The sequence below is a fragment of the Schistocerca serialis genome, chromosome 4, assembly GCF_023864345.2.
Source record: "Schistocerca serialis cubense isolate TAMUIC-IGC-003099 chromosome 4, iqSchSeri2.2, whole genome shotgun sequence".
Taxonomy (NCBI): domain Eukaryota; kingdom Metazoa; phylum Arthropoda; class Insecta; order Orthoptera; family Acrididae; genus Schistocerca; species Schistocerca serialis.
In genome coordinates, this window is record NC_064641.1 from 287,895,211 (window position 1) to 287,918,998 (window position 23,788).

The following is a 23,788-nucleotide window of genomic DNA, read 5'->3' on the forward strand; positions in this document are numbered from 1 at the left end:
TGTCACTCTTTCTTTGCTACGTTTGTAGCCTGGCGCCGCCTTTTCGGCCGTTGACGCTAATGTTTTTTCCGGTAACATTTTGTAATTGAGACCAGTCTCGTCGCAGTTAAAAATTTGATCGCCTGTTAAGTTTTCCTTGTCCAATACCTTGTGAAGTTTACTCCTAAACAATTGAACAGCTTCAAAATTTGCTGAAAGCTTTTCACCACAGACATTAAGTTGCCGAATTTCGTATCTTTTCTTCCATCTATCAAGGCAGCCTACACTAGCTGTGAAATAAGGTTCACCTTTGTTTAGTTCGTTACGAAACTTTAAGGCTTTTTCCTGCAAAATAGGTCCTGACATAGGTACAGCTTTATCTCTGTGTTGAGTAAACCATAGGAACAAAGCTTCAATTACTTTTTCATAATCGCCATTTTTCTTGGTTTTCCGATCTTCCAAAACAGCCGAGGTCGCTCAACAATGAACTGAGTATCAACAAACAACACGTCAGTCACTGAACTGTTGTCGGCTGGCGCATGGCCGGCGCCGTGAAAGGGTAGGATAACACAGAAGGTCGGATAACCGAAGATTGCATAATTGAGACTCTACTGTAGTACGAGATTTTTATATAAATTTGGAATCGTCATATTCTTCCCTAATTTGTGTTCTGTCCCCATTTCTTCTCCTTCCTCGTTCTAACAAACAATCTTGTCATGACTAATTCTGGAACTATTCCTGCCTTTGTCAAAACTTATTTGCCACTTAACTTCACTAACCCTGCCAGAGTCGCCAGTTTGGTTATCCCCAATTATTCTCCGGTTAGGCATTGTTATGTTTGTACAAACCATTTTCCACACTACTTCCAGAATAGAATTGAAGCGGCCGCTAGATGCAGACTGTACAACTGGCCCTTACTAGCATAGCAATCTGGCTAAAAATTTTCTGACAAAATTTCATTTCCCTGTATACACCGAGAAGACAATACATAATCTTTCTTACATGTTATTCCTGTTAGTCATTTATTCCCACTCTGGTAGTCTGAATCTATGGATTTTCCTAGTAATTATAACAATGCTGATCATTTGTAAACCCAAACAACAACATAATCAGACAGCGATTGGCGTTCACTCGTTCGGCTTTGCTCCGCTCAGCTTGTATAGCACAGTCCCCTTTTGCCTGCAGGAAAGTTTACTTCTAGATGCGATGAGGATTCCCCTGACAGAGACATCACATACACTATGCATGATTTCAAAGATCAACTTATGATTTTTTTCTCCATGGGGCCAAACTGCTGATGTCATCGGTCCCTAGGCTTACACACTACTTAATCTAACTTATGCTAAGGACAACACATACACCCACATGCCTGAGAGAGGATTCGAACTTCTGACGGGGGAAGCCACGCAAACTGTGACAAGTCTCCTCAGACCACTTGGCTACCCTGCGTGGCTTAGGATTCATTCAGAAATCAACTTACAGAGTGTGTTCAAAAACCAACAGGAATGCACATCAAAATCACATGAGTAATCAATAGACCAATGTGTGCTGGATGCTAGGCACTTTGTGAAACAAGGTTTTTTCTTCTCAAGAATATGAATTTGGCGCCCCCCTCCCTCATAGATCCGGGCCCACTGCGCATGAGTGAATCTGCCAGCTTTGGCGCGGCAATTAAACTTTTTCTGGTTGCATCTAGCTGCTTGCTGTGACTTCTTACACTGCCAACAGCCACATGTCTGTAGTCAGAAACGGGAGAAGTTACTACTCATACGCCACTCAACTGCGCATGTGCATGAGCCCGCTTGTAAATGCTAAAACAAATCTAAAGCCTAGTTTACACGATGACATTGGGTTGCACCACTCTTTGCGTGGAACGAGTTGCACGAAAGTGGTTTCATATAGGACTGTAGACACAGTGACACTGGTATGCACTTCAGTTTCATCGTTTTGTGGGTCCCTGAGTCGTGTCTGAAATGAAAGTTTTGGCAGCTGCACGTCACACGAGTTGTGATGGAGTTAAAGCTTGTCGCGTGGAATCACTGCATAAGGAAAAAATAAGGAACTTGTTTCGATTCGTAACTGGATGAAGAAAAGAAGTAAGCTCGGTTGCTCAGCATCCTTGCTGAAATAATTTATAACGGAAGATAGAAGAAGTTCTTTTAATTATCTTAGAATGTAATCAGAACTGTTCACATTTTTTCTAAATAGAGTTAATTATGCGATAAGGAATAAAGGTACTATAATGCATGAAGCACTGTCACCAGAACTGAAATTACATATCACATTACGTGCATTACATTCAAGAACACTCGGCATGCTATGAGATACGGTTTTAGTTGGTGATGATGCTTTTTCATTAACACCAATAATTATTTACATTAACAGTAATAATTATTAACATTAGCAACAATAATTATTCGAAGCAGACTGCATTAAGAAGAGAATGGTTTGCAAACTACTTTCTTGAAGATAGATCTGTACAGTTGCAATATTTCAAAATTCTAACATATGTGAATGGGGAGCACTGCAGACACATTTTAAATAGATGAATATTGAATAAAGAATGCAGATTCTTGAATCAGTATAGACTTCCCTCCTGTCAACAATATTCCCTAACAAAGAGTTGGCGAACTCGAACGATGGGATTTTAGTCTCGTGGACAAGAGCATTGCCATGGCCAGAATTACACTTGCTTGTATTTTTCTTAATTCAGTTGTATATGTGCTCCCAACTCAATAAATTTTGCCCTGCAGCTCAGACAGTGTCAAACCATCTATGTTATGATTGCACATGATGGTCTCAGCGGCAGTAATATGTTGCTTATTTTTGTAATCAGCATCAATGAAATCCCACAAACACCTATGCAAAGCACAGATATCCAAAAAGCGAACATTATCCTCCGTTCCCCACTTCATATTTCAGTGTGTCTACACTCTGCGATCACACATAACCTCAACACTCATGCAACTAGTGTCACCAAAGTTGAAACATGCCGAAAGTGTTTAGTTTCACCAACGAGTTATGCAAACGCGTGGCGCACATGCGCAGTGGCCGGTAGCGCAGTAGCCTGCAACCTAGTGTCGTCGTGTAAACTAGGCTTAATGTAAACAGTTGTGGTGTCACGCTCATCGGAGGCAATTTGTTATGAAGCATTCCTAAAGTCTTTAACATATTTTGCTGCTGGCTAACGCTTTATGAGCATTGTGTTTTGTTGTTATATATGGCACATTTCCTTTGCAATTTATGTTTTATTTTAATTTTTTATAGCGTTCACGTTTTATTGTTGCAGTATTATTCTGCAGTAGCGGGATACAAAATATCCTTTGTTAGAGTATCGATTCTTACCAGTCAAAACTACAAAAATTTAACTCAAAACTAAAACAACGAAAAATTACCAGAATTCTAATAAATTTGTGGGTTTTTCCCGGTTTCCTCCGGGATGAAAAAATTCCCGGGTTTTTCCCTGATCTCCCGGTCGTCCTGTGTCATATACACCCTGAAAATTCAAAGCAGCACTGATTGTGTTTTTCAATATCCATGGCACTGTGTACATGAATTGAGTGCCTGAAGGTCGAACTGCAAATAAGGAATTTGAAGTCCTATCTACACTCCATTAACTAGTAGGAAGAAAGCAACATAAGTTGTGGAAAAACAACTCGTGGATTCTGCATCAGTGTAATGTTCCAGCTCATACTACATTGGTTGTCAAGATGTTTTTGGCTAGGCACGGGACTCCCTCCATTCGAAAAATCCACCCTATTCACCACATCTTGCTCAGTATGACTTTTTACACCCCAAAATGGAAACTCTGTACTGAAATGAAATAAAGAGTTGGGAAGATGAAGATGTGAAAGAAAAAGTGACAGAGATCATGAACATGCCATCAGAAAAATCTTCAAACACTGCTTTGAAGCACCGGAAAATTTGCATGGAATGATGTAAGGAACGAAGGAGGGAGAATTTCAAAGGGGATAATGTAAAAGTTATGAAGGAATAAAAATAAAGAAATCTCGTACCAGTTATTTTTTAGCCAAACCTTGTATAGCTATGCCCATCCCACAACAAGGACTCACATCCAGGACGGTAGTCCAAATCCCGGACCACCCATTTGCCAATGAATTCATATTAACAATACTTCATACTTATTTGCTCAGAAGGAGCAGCTGGAATAGAACTATCATATGGAAAACACTGTTGGTCCCTACTTTTCAAATTTATTTTTTCATACAGACACGTCTTTCATACTAACAGCTCAGTCTCGTCATTTTGTTGCTAAATGAGCACAGGAAGCTAGCCAATGAAGTGCTGCACTTGAGAAGGTAGCATGCCTGAAACGTACCAAAGAGTGTATTATGTCAACTGGTACAGCTGTTTCACTTAGTTTAACTAGAAGTCTAGTTATAGTTTATAGAATGGAACATCCCACACTAATGAAACTGCTTGTGTCACTTCAGAAGAAATGATCTTTTTAAAGGTGCTAGAAATATATGATGTTAGAGACTGGAATGATGGAACCCCAAGGGGACAATGGCAGTGCCTGTTGCAAAAGGAAGGGCAAATTACACTAGTCAACAGCCATTCTGCATCTGGGATGTGATACATCTACTAGTATGTATTTTGGTGTGTGGAATCTGAATGTGCCTTTCAAAATGTTCTAGCACGTACCATTTTTGAGTTTTTAAAGTTTTTTATTTTTTTATTTTTCGTCTTCAGTATATCGCTTTTTGCTGTTCTTTTGTTTTGATGTTTAATTGTTTGTTTTTGATTTGCAGAGAGCTAGAAGATCTACAAATCAACAGTAAATGGTTGGTGTGGTAATCCAGTGGTGTGAAAGAGATCCTCAGTGAGTGTTTCTTGTGAAAGATAGTGCAAACTTTTAGTGTTTAAAACTTACACTAAGAAAAATGGCAACTGGTGAATCTTGTTGCTGTCCGAACCACCCAAACTTTTGTTATGAGTGTGGGAAATTCACTCAAAAATCCCAAAGAAAACCAATCACTTATTTGGTTAAGGAGGCATATAAATTGTATTTTGATTGTCCTGTTGGTGATCAAGATAAAAATTTTGCACCTCATATTGCCTGCATGACCTGTACTACAACCTTAATCAAGTGGCTGAAAGGAAAATGCCAAGTCATGCCATTCGATGTTCCAATGGTGAGCCTAAAGACTGTTACTTCTGTCTTACAAATATTTCGGGACATTCAAGCAAAGTTAGATACAAAATAAAATATCCAAATGTATCTTCCATGCAACTGCCTGCGCCCCATGATGAGGGGTTGCCTGTTCCTGTCTGTAACCTGAAAGCCATGGAACCAGACACCATGTCAAGTGAATCAGAAAGTATTGAATATATAGAAGAGTACTACCCTCAATAACATGACACTTCGCCTCAGCTCTATAATCAAAAGGAATTGAGCAATTTGGTTCGCAATCTTAAACTTTCGAAACAGCGAGCTGAACTCTTGTGGTCGAGACTGCAACAACAGAACCTTCTAGCTCCAGGGACAAAACTTCCCTGTTTCAGATCAAGACAGGTTTCCTCCGTTCAATATTTCGATACACAGAATTCAATGTGTGTATGTAGAGATGTCAATGGTCTGATGATGCACCTAGGTGTACAACATACTCCACAGGAGTGGTGACTATTTACTGACTCCAGTAAAATCAACTTGAAAGTAGTACTACTGCATAAGGGCAATGCATTTCCATTAGTACCTTTGGCTTACACAGTGGATGCGGAAGGAACTTATGAAACCATGGATTTGCTGCTAGAGGCAATCAAATATAAGGATCATGAATGGCAGTTTTGCTGTGATTTAAAAGTTATTGTACTCCTTACAGATTTACAGGCTGGATTCACGAAATACTGCTGCTTTTTGTGACTTTGGGACAGCCATGACACCAAGAACCATTATGCAGTCAAGGAAGTCATATGTTCCTGGAAACATAAATGTGAACAATACCCCATTGGTTGAGCCCGATAAAATCATTTTGCCTCCCCTTCATATAAAGCTGGGCACTACCAGGAACTTTGTAAAAGTTCTGGATGAAGAAGGTGAGGCCTTCAATCACTTAAAAGAAAAGTTTCCCAAATTAAGTGAGACAAATCTGAAAGAGGGTATATTTGTTGGACCACAAATAAGAAGACTGCTGAAAGATCCAACCTTTTATACCAAACTGACAGATATCCAATTCGCTGGTTGGTCTTCTTTTTAAGCAATTGTGAAGGGCTTTTTGGGTAACAGAAAAGACAAAAACTATGTTACCATTGTGAATGATCTGTTGGACAATTGTAAGAACATGGGGTGTAGAATGTCGCTTAAAACTCACTTTTTACATTCTCACCTTGATTTCGTCCCGGAAAATTTGGGAGCCGTAAGCGATGAGCATGGTGAACACTTTCATCAAGACATTCTTACCACGGAACACTGTTACCGAGGCCACTGGAACTCTTCGATGATGGGCGACTACTGCTGGGGTCTTGTTAGGGAGAGTGATGAAATGGTAAACAAAAGAATAGCGCCATCACCACTTCTTTCAATAACCAAAGACGATTAAAGGTGAAAATATATTCTGAACTAATTTGGACCTTTTATTGGCATCATGCCCATATATACATACAAAACAGTATTGATTTCAAACATTCTGAATGTGTGTTTTTGTTTGATTTAATTGTGTAAATTTTTGCTATTGCCATTTTTTATTCTGCTTTGTATCTACGAAATGAGATGTCATACAGAGAAACTGAATTTACCAGTGTATTCAGCAGCCAAAAATTAGGTAAATCCACCCATTTACAAACCAAATGCATAAAAAAAGTTTAAATTTGTTAACTAGTGTTACTATTTTAGGTGCAGGTACATCAGATGAGGATGTACCAAACGATCCATTAAAATTTTATTAAAAAAAAATAGGTGATAATCAGGAAGACAGGAACAGTTGAGTTTTTTCAGGTGAGATGTGAGACATTGCTTATGCAAATTTGACAAAGACGTAAGTTATTGTTAGGGATAGCACCCCATATCATTCATTTGCTCAGGATAAGAGACCAACTTTGCAACAAGAAAAGATGATGATATTCCATGGTTGGAAGATGAGATGTAGATCCCAGAGATGATCTGAAGGCTGAATTGATAAAACTTTTGGGTCAACAGAAATCACAATTTCCAACATAAGTCATTGATGAAATTGCTAAAAGCCATGGGCATGATTTCAGCTTCCTTCAGTGACATAGAAAGGCTATGGATGCAAATAAAAAATTAAATTGCTGTAAATAATAACGAATCATCATCTCTGAAGTAGAGAACTTCTTTAAGGATGCTGTCAATTAAGTGACTAGTGAGAACTGGACAAAAATCGTGAACAGCACTGAAGCATCATCAGTCCGGTAGCCAAAAACATACTGGGGAAGACTGTGTGGAAAAAAATCGCGGAATGAGCAGTGATACCTCAAACCATGCAGAAGAAAACCATTCAAAACTAGATTCTGACAGTAAGGTGAATGCTGTTGTTCTGTTTGTGTAGTTGCAACACACTGAGGAATTAATAAGATGACATGCCACTGACTGATCATCATAATGTACTTTCTCCTATTTACAAATATCAACATACTGATATATCATTCTGTTGCTCGTTATATAACTAGAAATGATGGAAATATTTAGCAATGAAAACAAAAACTGTGGATGTTTCGACAATACTGTGAAAATAGCTTGCACTTTTATTGTGAATTATTGCAAATAACTATGATTTCCCAATATACTAGATAGCTCTATAGAGTTTTCCGAGCTGCTGTACTGCAATTAGTAACTGTGCATAAAATCATATACACAAATACAACCTACATGTTGTCCTGGCTATTGTTTCGCAGCTAGAGAGTGTGTCCAACAAAACAGCCACCTGGCCACCTTACCTGTCAACACTGATTTTGCCTCACAAACTTCAGTCAGTCAGTCTGCCCCAAATTAACGTAAAAAGTGTGGAGACAAGATAATGCATAAGACATCACAGAAAATGCACAAGCAATTACTCCAGAAAATGTTTGTGAGTACTCAGCTTCGTAAGCTGAACTCTAAGAAACGTAAAGATAAATACATTTCTTTTCATATATTTCACAGTATTTAAACATACATGTAAGGCAATTTCACAGCAGTAATAAGCCATTTTTATTGCCATAATTATGTTTTTAGGCCACTGGGGGCAAAGTAGTGCAATATATATTCTTTTTTGTGCCTAATTACACTTTTAAGGAGTAAACAAAACCCACAAAGATAATTTGGCATTTTAGGTTTGTGGAAATATCTTTGAAACAATGATTTCTCAACTGTTTTTCATATAAAAGTTGATATATAATTAATCCATCCTATTTTTGTAAGAATTTAAAAGCTTGCAATATAACCCACCACCATTAATTCATTTTGAGAAATTAAAACTTTTGTTACAACATAAACTAAAGGTGCTTACAACCCACCTACATCCCTGTATAATAAAGCTGCTTTCCAAAATACAATTTTTGGAAAATAAGCTGTACACAAATGTACTGTCCGAGTATTTTGAACAACAAAATTAAAAATGGCTAAACTTTCATTAATATTCTAATTATTTGTTTAACATTTCATTTTGTTATTCTACATCTTTCATTCGTGGGTTTTTTGTTTCACCATTCTGCATATACATATTTTGTTAATCGAAAATTATAAATAAAATAAAACAATGGAAAATCCAGGATGGAATGAAACTATTATGAAAAGGATAGTAGTTACTTGCCATATAGCTGAGGTACTGAGTCGCAGATAGGCACAACAAAAAGACTCTCAGGAAGTGAGCTTTCGGCCAACAAGGCCTTTGTTGAAAATAGGCAACATACATACAAACCCTCACGTCAACGCAACTGACACATACATGACCATGTCTTTGGCCCTGGTCCCTGTGAGCTGCAGCACATGATGAGAGGCAACTGGGCGGGGATAAGGAAGAGACTGGGGCTAGGGGGGGGAGGGATAGGAGTGTAGGGGTGGGGGACAGTAAAATACTGCTAGTGGGAGCAGGAAGGGATTACGTGGAGAGGGGGTAGGGCAGCTTGGTCCAGTCAGGAGGTTAGAAGGAGTGTGGGGCAGAGAGAGAGAGAGAGAGAGAGAGAGAGAGAGAGAGAGAGGAGAGAGAGAGAGAGAGGGGGGGGGGGGAAGAAGTAAAAAAGACTGAGTGTGTTTATGGAATGCAGGGTTGTGTAGTGCTGGAATGGCAACAGGGAAGGGGCTGGATGGACAGGATAATGACTAATGAAGTTTGGGGTCAGGAGGGTTACGTTAACGTAGGACACATTTCAAGGGGAGTTCCCACCTGTGCAACTCACAAAAGCTGGTGTTGTTGGGAAGGATCCAGATGGCATAGGCTGTGAAGGAGTCACTGAAATGCAGAACGTTGTATTGGGCAGCGAGCTTAGCAACAGGGTGATCCAGCTGTTTCTTGGCCAGTTTGTTGGTGGCCATTCATGCAGACAGACAGATCATTGGTTGTCATGTCCACGCAGAATGCAGCACAGTGATTGCTGCTTAGCTTGTAGATCACGTGACTGGTTTCACAGGTAGCTCTGCCTTTGATGGGATAGGCGATGTATGTGACCGGACTGGAGTAGATGGTGATGGGATGATGTATGGGGCAGGTCTTGCATCTTGGTCTATTACAGGGATATGAGCCACAAGGCAAAGTGTTGAGAGCAGGTGTTGTGTAGGGATGGATGAGGATTTTGCGTAGGTTTGGTGGACACCAGAATACGAACGTGGTAGAGGTGGGAAGGATAGTGGGTTGGACATTTCACATTTCAGGGCACAATGAGAGGTGGTACCGAGCCACGATGACAGGAATACTCCTCTGTGGCCAGATGGTGGGACTGTGGGAGGTGGTGAGTGGCTGGGAAGATAAGGCATGGGATATCTGTTTTTGTTCAAGATTGGAAGGGTAATTGCGGTCTGCAAAGACCTCGATGAGACCCTCAGTAAATTTTCAGAGGCTGTGAGGAAGGGACTTCTTGGTACGGAGTGGGTGGCAGCTGTCGAAGTGGAGGTACTGCTGATGGTTGGCAGGTCTGACATGGACAAAGGTTACTGATATAGCCATATTTGAGGTGGAGGTCAACATCAAGGAAAGTGGCTTGCTGGGTAGAGTAGGATCAGGTTAAGCGAATGAGGGAGAAGGTGTTGATGTCCTGGAGGAGTGTAGATAGGGTGTCCTCAACCTCGATCCTGATCACAAAAGATGACGTCAATGAATCTGAACCAGGTGATGAGTTTGGAATTCCCAGTGTTTAAGAAGAATTCCTCTAGATGTCCCATGAACAGGATTGCATAGAATGGTGGCATGTGGGTGCCCATAGCCACACCCTGGATTTGTTTGTAGATAATGCCTTCAAAGGAGACGTAATTGTGGGCGAGGTGACTACAAAGGACATTGTTGGTTTGGAATCTGTCGGGCATAGGAAAAGGTAGTGTCCAATTGTGGTGAGGCTATGGGCACTAGGGATATTAGTGTAAAGGGAGGTGGCATCACTAGTGAAAAGCAGGGTACTGTGTGGTAAAGGAACAGGAAACTGTGGAGAGTGGGTGGAGGAAATGGTTAGTATCTTTTATATATAAGGGGTACGTTGTGGGCAATAGGCTGAATGGGTCGGTCTATGAGAGCAGAGATTCTCTCAGTGGGGGTACAGTAACCGGCCACAATGGGGCGTATTGGGTGGTTAGAATTATGGATTTTACAAAGCATGTAGAATGTAGGTGTACTGGGAGTGGTAGGGATGAGAGAGATATGGACTCTGGGGACAGGTTCTGGGATGGGCCTATGAATTTTGGGAGAGACTGGAGATCCTGCTGGATTTATGGAATGGGGCCACTGTGGTAGGGTTTGTAGGTGGATGAATGTGAAAGCTGATGGAATCCTTCTGGCAGATAATTCTTGCAGTTCAAAACAACAGTGGTTGTGCCTTTGTCAACAGGTAGGATTATAAGGTCAGGATTGCAGTTTTTCTGCAGGTGTAAAGCTAGTTTGCATGTTGAAGGATTTGGGGAATGATGGTGAGGCAAGGTTTGAGTTTAGGAAATTCTGGTAAGTTAATAGGGTGATTTGGGGGCACTGGGGGTGGATCACGGTTGGATGAAGGAGTGAACTCAGTCAGGCAGGTTTTAACATTGGTCTTTGGCTGAGTCTGATTGGCAGGGTCAGCGGTGAAAAATGTTTCCACAGTAGGGACCAGAAGAAGGAGAGAAGGTCTTTAACATGTAGCAGGACTTTGAATTTCGCCGCACTACACTCGTTCCCTCAGATAAAAATTATACCGGCGCAGCAGTATGAGCGCTCGACGGCAGAGAAAATACTAAAATTGTAACTTTTTTTTGTTTTTCTATCCGTTTCTTTATTCGTCTCTCGAGAGCGGAAGCTTAATGCAGACGTGATCTGATGAAGACGTAAAAAACTTATTAGCTAGTCTTGATCTGATTTTAATGTGTAGACATATTGTGGAAGTTATGAAATTCGGACGATGGAAGTAGCCAAGTAAATTAAATTGCATTCAGTATCAAGATGATTTTCGTTTGTATAAATTAGTGATTCCTGGACGATTGCAAGATTTCGGAGCAGACTTTTCACACAGAAATGAAGTAGGAGATTTTTGAAGACCTGGACGCCGCATGAAAGAAGACATTTAACCTGGTAAAGGATGAACTCTTATCTATGTCATTTCCCCCTGTCAGTTACATTTTGTTATTCTCTGTTCTTTCTCAATAATTTTTGTAGTGGAAATTGGTTTAACTTTTGCTCAAAAACAATAGCTTTTACGAATCACGAAGTCCGATAGCTTTTCTGTAATACGAAGCCCGATTTGCTTTTCATTCTTTCCCTTTTTCACGGTCATTTACGATTTTAAAACCCCCTTTTTATTCACCATTTCTTCCCACATTTTCAACCTTTTCTTTTTCTTTTCTTCTCATTTTCTTTTGTATTAACCACTACAAACAAGTCTTGCTCGACCGAATTTGGTAATGGGGAAAAAGGTGAGGCCTTTGGAAAGGACTGATACTACTCATCGTGCCCTGAAATGAGAAATGTCCTACCCACTATTCTTCCCACCCCTCCCACAGCAGTATTCCGGCACCCACCGAACCTAAGCAATATCCTCGTCCATCCCTACACAACCACTGCTCCCAACCCATTGCCTCATGGCTCATATACCAGTAAATGACTAGATGCATTACCTGACCGTATTTTCTGCATTGCACAGGTGGGAACTCTCCTTGCAATATGTCCTACATTAACGTAACCCTCCTGGCCTCAAACTTCGCTAGCCGTCGTCCTACCCATCCAACTCCTTCCTTGTTCCCATTCTCTCCTTTTCTGCTACCCCTCCTCCCCCTGTTTAATCTCCTGACTGGACCTAGCTGCCCTACCCTCTCTCCATGTCATCCCTGCAAGCCCCCACTTGCAGCACTTTACAATCCCCAGCCTCCTCCTCACCCCACCCAGTTGCCTCTCCCATCATGTGCTGCTGCTCGCAGTCTGGCTTCAGCTGCCAGAGACTGTGCTCATGTGTGTGCGAGTTGCATCTGCGTGCGTGTGTGTGTGTGTGTGTGTGTGTCATTTATTTTCGACAGAGGCCTTGGTCAAAAGCTCCATTTCTGACAGTCTGCAACTCAGAATCTCCACTATATGGAAGTAGCAACTATCCTTTTCATAAAATTAGAAGTAACTCATTATAATGGTAGAACATAATTATAACAGTGTCAATCTGTAAATAACTGCTTAAAACAACAATGCTCATAAAACAAATTCAATTTCTTCACGTGATATGACCGAGAAGACAATTCAAAACAAAATTCAGCAGGATTTTGAACTGTCATGGGGGATCCTCTAAATTCCCTGATCTTTATCAGGTGTATTTCAGTACGTTGATAGGCCTTGGGGAGGAGAATAGATTATGTAATAATGATTGCAGCTTGATTATGATGTTTCTGAAGAAGAGATCGACATTATAGTCATTCAACAGAATTGGATCTGAAAATCATCTCTAAGAAGTTCCTCCAACATTGAAAGCCATAAACCCTGTGACGAAGCAGGCTGGGATAATTTTACTTCCCATCTTGTTTTTCCATCTGCCTCCTTAAAATTCATTTTGTTCTTAACTAATGACCGTTAACATACGTGAGTACAATCTGCGTTTTGATAAAAAGAGACAGGTTGGCCCTCAGTTTTAAAGAATATAACACCAGATCTAACTTTGTCCTTAGTTTTACATACCGTATTTGCTCGAATCTAAGCCGCACTTTTTTACCGGCTTTTGTAATCCAAAAAACCGCCTGCGGCTTAGAATCGAGTGCAAAGTAACGGGAAGTTCTATAAAATGTTGATAGGTGCCGCCACAATTAACTTCTGCCGTCGAATATATGTAGCACTACAGAGGCATGCTTTGCAGGCACAAAGATCAATACTGGCACCAAAACCTCTGTGTCAGTAAATAAATTAAGGTGGAAGACGAGATATTTCCTCCGCCCCGAGTTTTGACCACTGCACTTTCATAAATTATCCAACGAAGTAAATACAAATTCCGTATTGTTCATCTTCGAATGTAGCAGCCTTTCAATGTACTACGAAAATCCGACTGGCAAGACTGTTTGGGATGTTTGTCAATATGGCCAACTCTACGTGCGGAATTTTTTCCCACTTGTGACAAGAGATGGTTGCTAATACGAACTCTTATGAATTGTGAATCACATGCAGTATTCTCCTCACCATCAGAATAATATGAATATAAACATTTTGCCACGTATTCTTTCATGTTTGCTGCTATCTCATTTAAATCCTGTCTGCCTAATAAACTACGAAACTAGAGTGAGACAACAGCAAACGCGGAAGAATATACATATCATGCCATGTTTATATTCGTATTATTCTTATGCCGAATACTGATACAGTCAGATATGAAGCACGACAACTGACTAGATTTTTAAATCTAAGATGACTCTAATTTCTGTGCAGAATGTAATGTACCAAAGAGGCATCTGCAAAGATTTCCAAACGAAGAAAATTTTTCGCTAAACTCTCCTTCACATCTTCTATCACACGCAGTCTATTATTTGGTTCTTGTTGATTATTATCAAAGAAAGCAGCAGCGTAAGTAACAAGAAATAACAGTCTCTTGTCATTGTTTCGCTAATGAGACGATTCCTCTCTCTCTCTCTCTCTCTCTCTCTCTCTCTCTCTCTCTCTCTCTCCCTCCCCCCCCCCTTTTTTTTTTTTTAAAAAAATTGGAAGCGGCAGTAGCGCCCACAAAAGCAAGACATGCCGCGAGTGGCAACAGGTCGTAAACACTCATTATCAAAATGCGACAAACAATGCATGACACAGTCCAATAATGCATTTTCAGCTTAGAGTGACGTAAACATCTATGACAAAGAGAACGGCACTTATCAGATCAAAGAAAAATAAGCAATCAATTCAAACCAGACGAAGCACGTGGAAAAGGAAGGGTACCCGTATAAATCCTGACGGAGCGCCTGACGCATAGCAATGGCTACCTGGTAAAGCTTAACTGCTAAGCTTATGACTCGAACCAAATTACTGTAGCTGTATCGTCATTCATTCAACCTAAATTGTGTCTCATATTACAATGGACCAACTTTGTTTCGATTTGGAGGTGCGGCCTAAAACTTTTCTCTCCACTTGAATTTCGAGTCTCAAATTTCAGGTTGCGGCTTAGATTCGGGAAATTTTATTTTCCCTTGATTTTGAGTCTTATTTTTCAGGTGCGGCTTAGATTCGAGTGCGGCTTAGATTCGAGTAAATACGGTATGTAATTGATTTTCTAATTTATTTTGACTATTCTTCATTAGTATCTTTCATTATAGGATGGACTCAGTTATTGTTTTGTGACTTAAATTTTATTGTTGTCATATAAACAAATATAAGTTCTGTACTAATTATAAACATTAAGAGGAACAACTAACAGTATTCTTAAAGGATCTATTCGGTTCTATTCGAAAACGTGTTAGCAAAGCTAGCTCTTAATTAATTCTGAAGTAATTAACAGTTTTGTCCAAAGTATTGTTTGCATATTTATATTTGTTAATTTCGTGATTTTAAAAAATAATTTGACTTATTTTTCGATGTATTCAGTTAATGTAATGAGTTAAGTTTTAATTGTAATTTCTGTAAATTAAACTTTGAACAATGTGTAGTTTCAGCAACTAATATTGTGATGATATATAAGGGCCCGGTTTTTGGCCCTGAGACAGTCAGTCCACGGCCGAGTTTCAGATGAGAAACCTGTGTCAATTAGAACAACAACGAAGTTTCATCTTAACCGTGGAATAAGCGTTAAACAATTAGGCCATGTGTAAAAGCGGTGATAGTGTCTGCTCCATACATACCTGATTATTCCTTAAGAACTGTGGACTCTGTGGTTAGGTTTTACTGCTCATAGATGCTCAACAGTAAACTATCGTAGCAGTATGTGGATGTTCACCAGCAAACTATTAATGATGCTTATGAAAAGTTAAACAACAGTGCACTGGCCATATTAAATGTGTGTATGGGGGTTGTGAAAAGTGAAAGTAAACGACTGTGGAACGCAAATGTGCACCTGTCGGCTTCATCATTTACAGTAGACAGTACTGCACTTCCACCCCTATTTTTTCAGCCAGTACGTCAACACCAAGGATAATCAATGAAGAAATAAAGCAGGGCGAACATCGTCACAACCCCCACACCTGTACCTGTGCCGCCGAGCCTTTTGGAATTACCAGATGAACAAGTTCCCTGTCCCTAACTACGATACTCTAAACAGTCCTTTCACATTGAGCACCGCAAACATCTAACAATAATGCAGGTATTTCTCACTCACTGGGAAAGAAAAATCTTTCAAATATCTTTCAATCTGGTCACACACTTGTTTACCAGATTTTGATGTTGTCACAAGCACATTTGGGGCCTCAAAAAGAGATTCTCGGTCGAAACTCACCATTCGTTTCTGTAAAACCTGCGGAAAGGTGGGTGGTTTCGATCATCGTACCCCAGGACAAGAAACACCTGGTGATCTCAAAGGGCTCAATGGAATGTATATGACCTCCGAAGTTGGAAGAATGTTGTGAGAAGATTTGCAAATCTAATACCGTTGACTGATTATGATGTCAATCTTCACTTGAGAAACAATTAATCAAGCTGAAGTCGCTAGTGTGTAATCAATACTCTTTGCTAAAGTTTATCAATGGACTGAAATACACCTGATACAAATAAGGATGTTTCGAAGATCACTCATGAGAATTTGAAGTCCTGCTGAATTTTGTTTCACATTGTCTTCTCCATCGTGTGCAAGGGGGTACGCTATATATTTTGAATCGGTTTAATCCTCTTCAAAATATTCTATATTACAACTAATACTTTTGTCCCACCGGTGCTTTCATTGTTTGAAACATTTTTGTAATCATCTTTAGAAATGGCTACCAGCTGCCCCCCCACCCCTTCAATGTTGTCAAATCAGTGTCCTTTCAAGCCCCTTTTCATGTGTGGAAATTAGAATAAGTTACAAGGAGCCAGGTCAGACAAATAAGGTGTGTGGGGCAGCAGAACCATGCCATTTTTAGCCAAAAACTGTCTAATGGAGATGGCTGTGTGTGCAGGTGCGTTTTCATGGTGAAAGAACCAGTATCCTGTCCGCCACAAATCAGGTCTTTTTTGACTAACACTATTGCACAATCGTCTAAAAAAATTCTGATCGACAGTCCCACCTTGGGCAACAAACTCTGCATGAACTACACCCTTATGCATAAAAAAATCAAAAATCAAAACGGCACTGTTTTGATGTTGATCAATCAACATGTTGTCAGTTTTAAATCAAGCAAATCTCTCATACCCTTGAGTTTTTCCCACAGCGTCATCTTGGTAATCTGTTTGCACCATTAAAACAGTTTCAGCAGCATTTTTACCAAGTAGGAAAAACACAAAAAACGAAGCAAGAACAAAGCAGCAGTAGCAAAAACAATCACTGCAGATGAACAGAACAAGCAAGGTCAACAATACAGGTGGCACTGAATTGTCAAGGAGTTGTGCTACACACACCCAGCGGCAGAAATGCGTACTACACAAGCTCCGCCCATGGCAATGTAATTCTGGCTTTCTTCCCTCCTACATTACATGAAGAAATTTTATGTGCATGGTGTAAAATAAAATTATGTTTTAAGAATTTCTTTACAGACTGTCATCGGGGTAATTATTTTTTATCACAATAAATAGTTACTTACTATGTGTGAAACGGTAAACTGAAAAACAAAAATACCATAAATGTAAAACATAAAACAACAATTTAAGACCTAAAACAAATATAAGTGGTAGTGGTGGTGGTTAGTGTTTAACGTGCTGTCGACAACGAGATCATTAGAGACGGAGCTCATGCTCGGGTTAGGGAAGGATTGGAAAGGAAATCGGCCATGCCCTTTCAAAGGAACCATCCCGGCATTTGCCTGAAGCGATTTAGGGAAATCACGGAAAACCGAAATCAGGATTGCTGGAGACGGGATTGAACCGTCGTCCTCCCGAATGCGAGTCCAGTGTGCTAACCACTGCGCCACCTCGCTCGGTGGTAAATATAAGTAAAATAAATATTTAGAATAGTAATGAATGTTTAGACATTTCAATTAGGTATGCTAAAAATACTCCGACAGCACATTATGTAGAGCTTGTTTCCCAAAAATGGTATTTCAGAAACCAGATTTATTATGCAGGGATGTTTGTGGCTTGAAAGGTTCCTTGATGTATGTCGTAACAAAATTTTCCATTTTTCAAAATTAATTAATGGTGGTGAGGTATTTTGCAAAATTTTAAATTCTTACGAATTTCGATTACACAGTTTTTAAGAACATTAATTACTGATCAACTTTTACATAGATTTTTTTATCATCATTTCAAAGATATTCCCTCTAAACCTAAAATGCTCAATTACCATTTGTGGTGTGTTTCACCCCTTAAAGGTGAAATTGGGCACCAACATAAAAATTTGCGCTGCACTAGTGATTAAAATTCTTCTGGGTATTATGCCGCGTCATTGCTAAAAACTAACAACAATAATAAACTAAAACCGACATTTCGGCCGAATTGCAACGGCCTTCCTCAGGGCACGACTGGTTTTGCATGGGGATAGGTGCTTCTATTTGTTACAGACTATCGATGCCTGACATCATTGTCGTAAAACTTTTAATTGGCCCTCTAATATGACTGGCTAGTCATGACGTAAGGGAAGATGGAAGGGAAGAGGCTATTCGTGGATGTCCATGTCATCAACGATTGGTAGCTGTCCGCCAATCAGCGATCGGCTTCTTGTCAGCAAGTTTTACTCCTGGTGTGCGCGGAAGTGGACTGACAGTTGCTCTACAGCTGTTTGTGCAGATACGTCCGTGTCCCGTGTAGCTTCTGCCCCGTGACCGCTCGCGGCCCGTTGGACTGGGATGGCCGGTAGCCAGGACTCCAGGAGTTTGTAGCCATCTTCTCTGCTGATGTTGTCAGGCTGCTTAATAATTTCGATTGCCTCCCGTATTTTGCGTTCTCACTGTGGACAACCTATCAGGTTCCAGGAAGCCCGAGTACTGGAGAAAGAATCATGGATGCGAGAAAGCAAAATACGGGAGGCGATCGAAATTATTAAGCAGCCTGACAACATCAACAGAGAAGATGGCTACAAACTCCCAGCGTCCTGGCTGCCGGCCATCCCAGTTGCGGGGCAGAAGCTACACGGGACATGGACGTATCTGCACAAACAGCTGTAGAGCAACTGTCAGTCCACTTCCGCGCACACCAGGAGGAAAACTTGAAAACCAGAAGCCGAACGCTGATTGGTGGACAGCTACCAATCGTTGACAACATGGACATCCATGAATAGCCTCTTTCTTTCCATCTTCCCTTACGTCATGACTAGCCAATAATATTAGAGGGCCAATTAAAAGTTTTACAAGTCTTCAGGTCCACACTGTATGCTGATAAGGTTCCTTTCAGATTACACTGATACAATATCTCCCTACTTAGCAATCATATACAACCGCTCGCTCACCGATAGATCTGTACCTACAGACTGCAAAATTGCGCAGGTTGCACCAGTGTTTAAGAAGGGTAGTACGAGTAATCCATCGAACTACAGACCTATATCACTGACGTTGGTTTGCAGTAGGGTTTTGGAGCATATACTGTATTCAAACATTATGAATCACCTCGAAGGGAATGATCAATTGATACGTAATCAGCATGGTTTCAGAAAACATCGTTCTTGTGCAACGCAGCTAGCTCTTTATTCGCACGAAGTAATGGCCGCTATCGACAGGGGATCTCAGGTTGATTCCGTGTTTCTGGATTTCCGGAAGGCTTTTGACACCGTTTCTCACAAGTGACTTCTAATGAAGTTGCGGGCCTATGGGGTATCGTCTCAGTTGTGCCACTGGATTCATGATTTCCTGTCAGGAAGGTCGCAGTTCGTAGTAATAGACGGCAAATCATCGAGTAAAACTGAAGTGATATCAGGTGTTTCCCAGGGAAGTGTCCTGGGACATCTGCTGTTCCTGATCTATATAAATGACCTGGGTGACAATCCGAGCAGTTCTCTTAGGTTGTTCACAGATGATGCTGCAATTTACCGTCTAGTAAGGTCATCGGAAGACCAGTATCAGTTGCAAGGCGATTTAGAAAAGATTGCTGTATGGTGTGGCAGGTGGCAGTTGACGCTAAATAACGAAAAGTGTGGGATGATCCACATGAGTTCCAAAAGAAATCCGTTGGAATTCGATTACTCGATAAATACACTCCTGGAAATTGAAATAAGAACACCGTGAATTCATTGTCCCAGGAAGGGGAAACTTTATTGACACATTCCTGGGGTCAGATACATCACATGATCACACTGACAGAACCACAGGCACATAGACACAGGCAACAGAGCATGCACAATGTCGGCACTAGTACAGTGTATATCCACCTTTCGCAGCAATGCAGGCTGCTATTCTCCCATGGAGACGATCGTAGAGATGATGGATGTAGTCCTGTGGAACGGCTTGCCATGCCATTTCCACCTGGCGCCTCAGTTGGACCAGCGTTCGTGCTGGACGTGCAGACCGCGTGAGACGACGCTTCATCCAGTCCCAAACATGCTCAATGGGGGACAGATCCGGAGATCTTGCTGGCCAGGGTAGTTGACTTACACCTTCTAGAGCACGTTGGGTGGCACGGGATACATGCGGACGTGCATTGTCCTGTTGGAACAGCAAGTTCCCGTGCCGGTCTAGGAATGGTAGAACGATGGGTTCGATGACGGTTTGGATGTACCGTGCACTATTCAGTGTCCCCTCGACGATCACCAGTGGCGTACGGCCAGTGTAGGAGATCGCTCCCCACACCATGATGCCGGGTGTTGGCCCTGTGTGCCTCGGTCGTATGCAGTCCTGATTGTGGCGCTCACCTGCACGGCGCCAAACACGCATACGACCATCATTGGCACCAAGGCAGAAGCGACTCTCATCGCTGAAGACGACACGTCTCCATTCGTCCCTCCATTCACGCCTGTCGCGACACCACTGGAGGCGGGCTGCACGATGTTGGGGCGTGAGCGGAAGACTGCCTAACGGTGTGCGGGACCGTAGCCCAGCTTCATGGAGACGGTTGCGAATGGTCCTCGCCGATACCCCAGGAGCAACAGTGTCCCTAATTTGCTGGGAAGTGGCGGTGCGGTCCCCTACGGCACTGCGTAGGATCCTACGGTCTTCGGGTGCATCCGTGCGTCGCTGCGGTCCGGTCCCAGGTCGACGGGCACATGCACCTTCCGCCGACCACTGGCGACAACATCGATGTACTGTGGAGACCTCACGCCCCACGTGTTGAGCAATTCGGCGGTACGTCCACCCGGCCTCCCGCATGCCCACTATACGCCCTCGCTCAAAGTCCGTCAACTGCACATATAGTTCACGTCCACGCTGTCGCGGCATGCTACCAGTGTTAAAGACTGCGATGGAGCTCCGTATGCCACGGCAAACTGGCTGACACTGACGGCGGCGGTGCACAAATGCTGCGCAGCTAGCGCCATTCGACGGCCAACACAGCGGTTCCTGGTGTGTCCGCTGTGCCGTGCGTGTGATCATTGCTTGTACAGCCCTCCCGCAGTGTCCGGAGCAAGTATGGTGGGTCTGACACACCGGTGTCAATGTGTTCTTTTTTCCATTTCCAGGAGTGTAGTACAATTCTCAAGGCTGTCAATTCAACCAAGTACCTGGGTGTAAAAATTACCACATAGATAATATTGTGGGGAAGGTGAGCCAAAGGTTGCGTTTCATTGGCAGGACACTTAGAAGATGCAACAAGTCCAATAAAGAGACAGCTTACACTACACTTGTTTGTCCTCTGTTAGAATATTGCTGCGCGGTGTGGGATCCTTACCAGGTGGGATTGACGGAGGACATCGAAAAAGTGCAAAAAAGGGCAGCTCGTTTTGTATTATCACGTAATAGGGGAGAGTGTAGCAGATATGATACGCGAGTTGGGATGGAAGTCATTAAAGCAAAGACTTTTTCGGCGCGGTGAGATCTATTTACGAAATTTCAGTCACCAACTTTCTCTTCCGAATGTGAAAATATTTTGTTGAGCCCAACCTACGTAGGTAGGAATGATCATCAAAATAAAATAAGAGAAATCAGAGCTCGAACAGAAAGGTTTAGGTGTTCATTTTTCCCGCGCGCTTTCCGGGACTGGAATGGTAAGGAGATAGTAAGATTGTGGTTCGATGAACCCTCTGCCAAGCACTTAAATGTGAATTGCAGAGTAATCATGTAGATTTAGATGTAGACGTCAGACACTGATAGTCTGTAATAAATAGAAGCACCTATCCCCATGCAAAACCAGTCGTGCCCTGAGGAAGGCCATTGCAATTCGGCCGAAACATTGGTTTTAGTTTATTATTGTTGTTAGATTTTAGCAATGACACAGCATTATACCCAGAAGAATTTAATCACTATTACACTGGCCGCAGAAGCCTATGTTCTTATATCATGTGCTGCACTGTTTTGTCCCCTCCACACACACACCATGTCTCTTCAAGATCATTTATCGACACTTGGGAATATTCCCTTGTAAGACACACACCACCCTCACAACATATTATAAAATAATAAATAATACTCAAAGTTATCAAAGGATATAAAGATTATATTAACACTTCAACTTACTTTTTGAATCATCTGATGTTTTAAGCACATCATTTTCATCATTTTCAGCTGGCTTTAAATTTACTGTTTTACCCTTTCCCTGGAAAAATACAGTTACAAGCATTAAAGCAGTATTTGTGACAGGTTATTTTCAGCAGCTTTAGTTAAAAAAGAAGGAACTTACATCAGGGGAACTTTTATGGATCTCTTGTAGCTTGGCATTCGAGAGTACTGAAAAACTCTGGATTGTTTTTCCTGCTGCAACCCAAGAATTGCGAACACTTTCTTTCATCTTGCACCATTTTTGATACAATTTCCATGAATTAAGATTTTCTTTGCTATCTTCTGGTCTTTGTTGTGCAACTACTGCACTCTTCCAAAGCAAAAATGCCCATACTTGTGGCTTTGTTTCCTAGTAAGAAAAATAATAATAAAGTTAATGCTTAAATCCTTGAATTTCTTCATAAAAAAAATTAAAAAGTAGCAACAAATGGATAAAAATATTACTGTGATAATGTTGATTGTGGATACATCATTTAGAAGACGTCCAGCAACATCAGCACTTGCAGAATTCAAAATAAAAAAAGCAAAAACTATAAATTATAAGGAGACATCAATTAACGGTCTGTTTCACTGCTGAAGTTTTTAATGTGAAATTCTAAAATACTGAATCTATGAAGATGCGGGTAGAGTACAGGATGTTAAAAAATAAACACAGACAAGAACAAAAATTTCTCACAGAAATAGCACAGAAAGCAATGGTGATTAAAGGGGCAGTTAAATAAAAAATTGAGTTACATAACGAGGTTTGACGGAGTGCATATCTGAAAAAAAAAAGACAGTTGCAGAGCAATGAGAATGATGGCAATCATGAACAAGTGTGATCAAATTTAACACAACCAAAGAGTGTGTGTGGTGTACCATCAAATCTGAGCTACATCAGCATCAAGAGTGATTAATCTCCATTAGCTGTTGCAGCAAAGGCAAAAAAACATGTACAGCTGGTACTGATTTGACCTTGAGGTTCTGTTCAGCTATTATGATCCAAAACCAATACTCTTTGTCAGTATCAAATGTATGAATGAAACTCACTGTCTATAATAGCAAGAGGAGTTATTGTTCTTTCTCCTTCTTGTGCCTGTTCTTGTTCCTTCAATAGGGTAGGCATTGAGGCAGTCTTAGTGGTAGTTGGTGGCAAGATGTGCTTCTTGACGTTACCACTCCCAGTGGGACAGAATCTGCGTACCGAAGTGTCTGCACCTGAGGTAAATCTATGACCCAGTATTAACATGTGTTCCTAAATGTTTGTGTAGTGTATATCTCAGGAAGGATAAGGGTACCAGCCCACTATTTACCTAACCTGGTATGGGAAATCACCAAAAAACCACAACCAAGTTGGCCAGCTCACCAGCCATCATCATTAATCTGCAAGGTGGATTCGATTCACGGCAGGTTTGCCTCCCCACGTCCTGGGAGTGGCACTTTAACTAGCTTGGCTTTCCAGGCATGTCACCATAATAGCAAGTGGTGTTAGTGACGTAAACATATTTATGATTGTCGACGTACCTTTATCACAAATAGTGATTGTTACTTATGTAG

General features: G+C 41.2%; 1 protein-coding gene across 3 annotated transcripts in view; it reads right to left on the reverse strand.

Annotated features, from left to right (window-relative positions):
* LOC126473889 (uncharacterized) overlaps positions 1 to 23,788 on the reverse strand; it is a 115,244-nt gene that overhangs the window by 81,186 nt on the left and 10,270 nt on the right. For all 3 annotated transcript variants that reach the window (XM_050101229.1, XM_050101228.1, XM_050101227.1), the window contains 2 exons: positions 22,374 to 22,601; positions 22,211 to 22,289 (listed from right to left, as the gene is read on the reverse strand). In XM_050101229.1, coding sequence (XP_049957186.1) covers positions 22,211 to 22,289; positions 22,374 to 22,601 — 307 coding nt within the window. The remainder of the gene's footprint in view (positions 1 to 22,210; positions 22,290 to 22,373; positions 22,602 to 23,788) is intronic.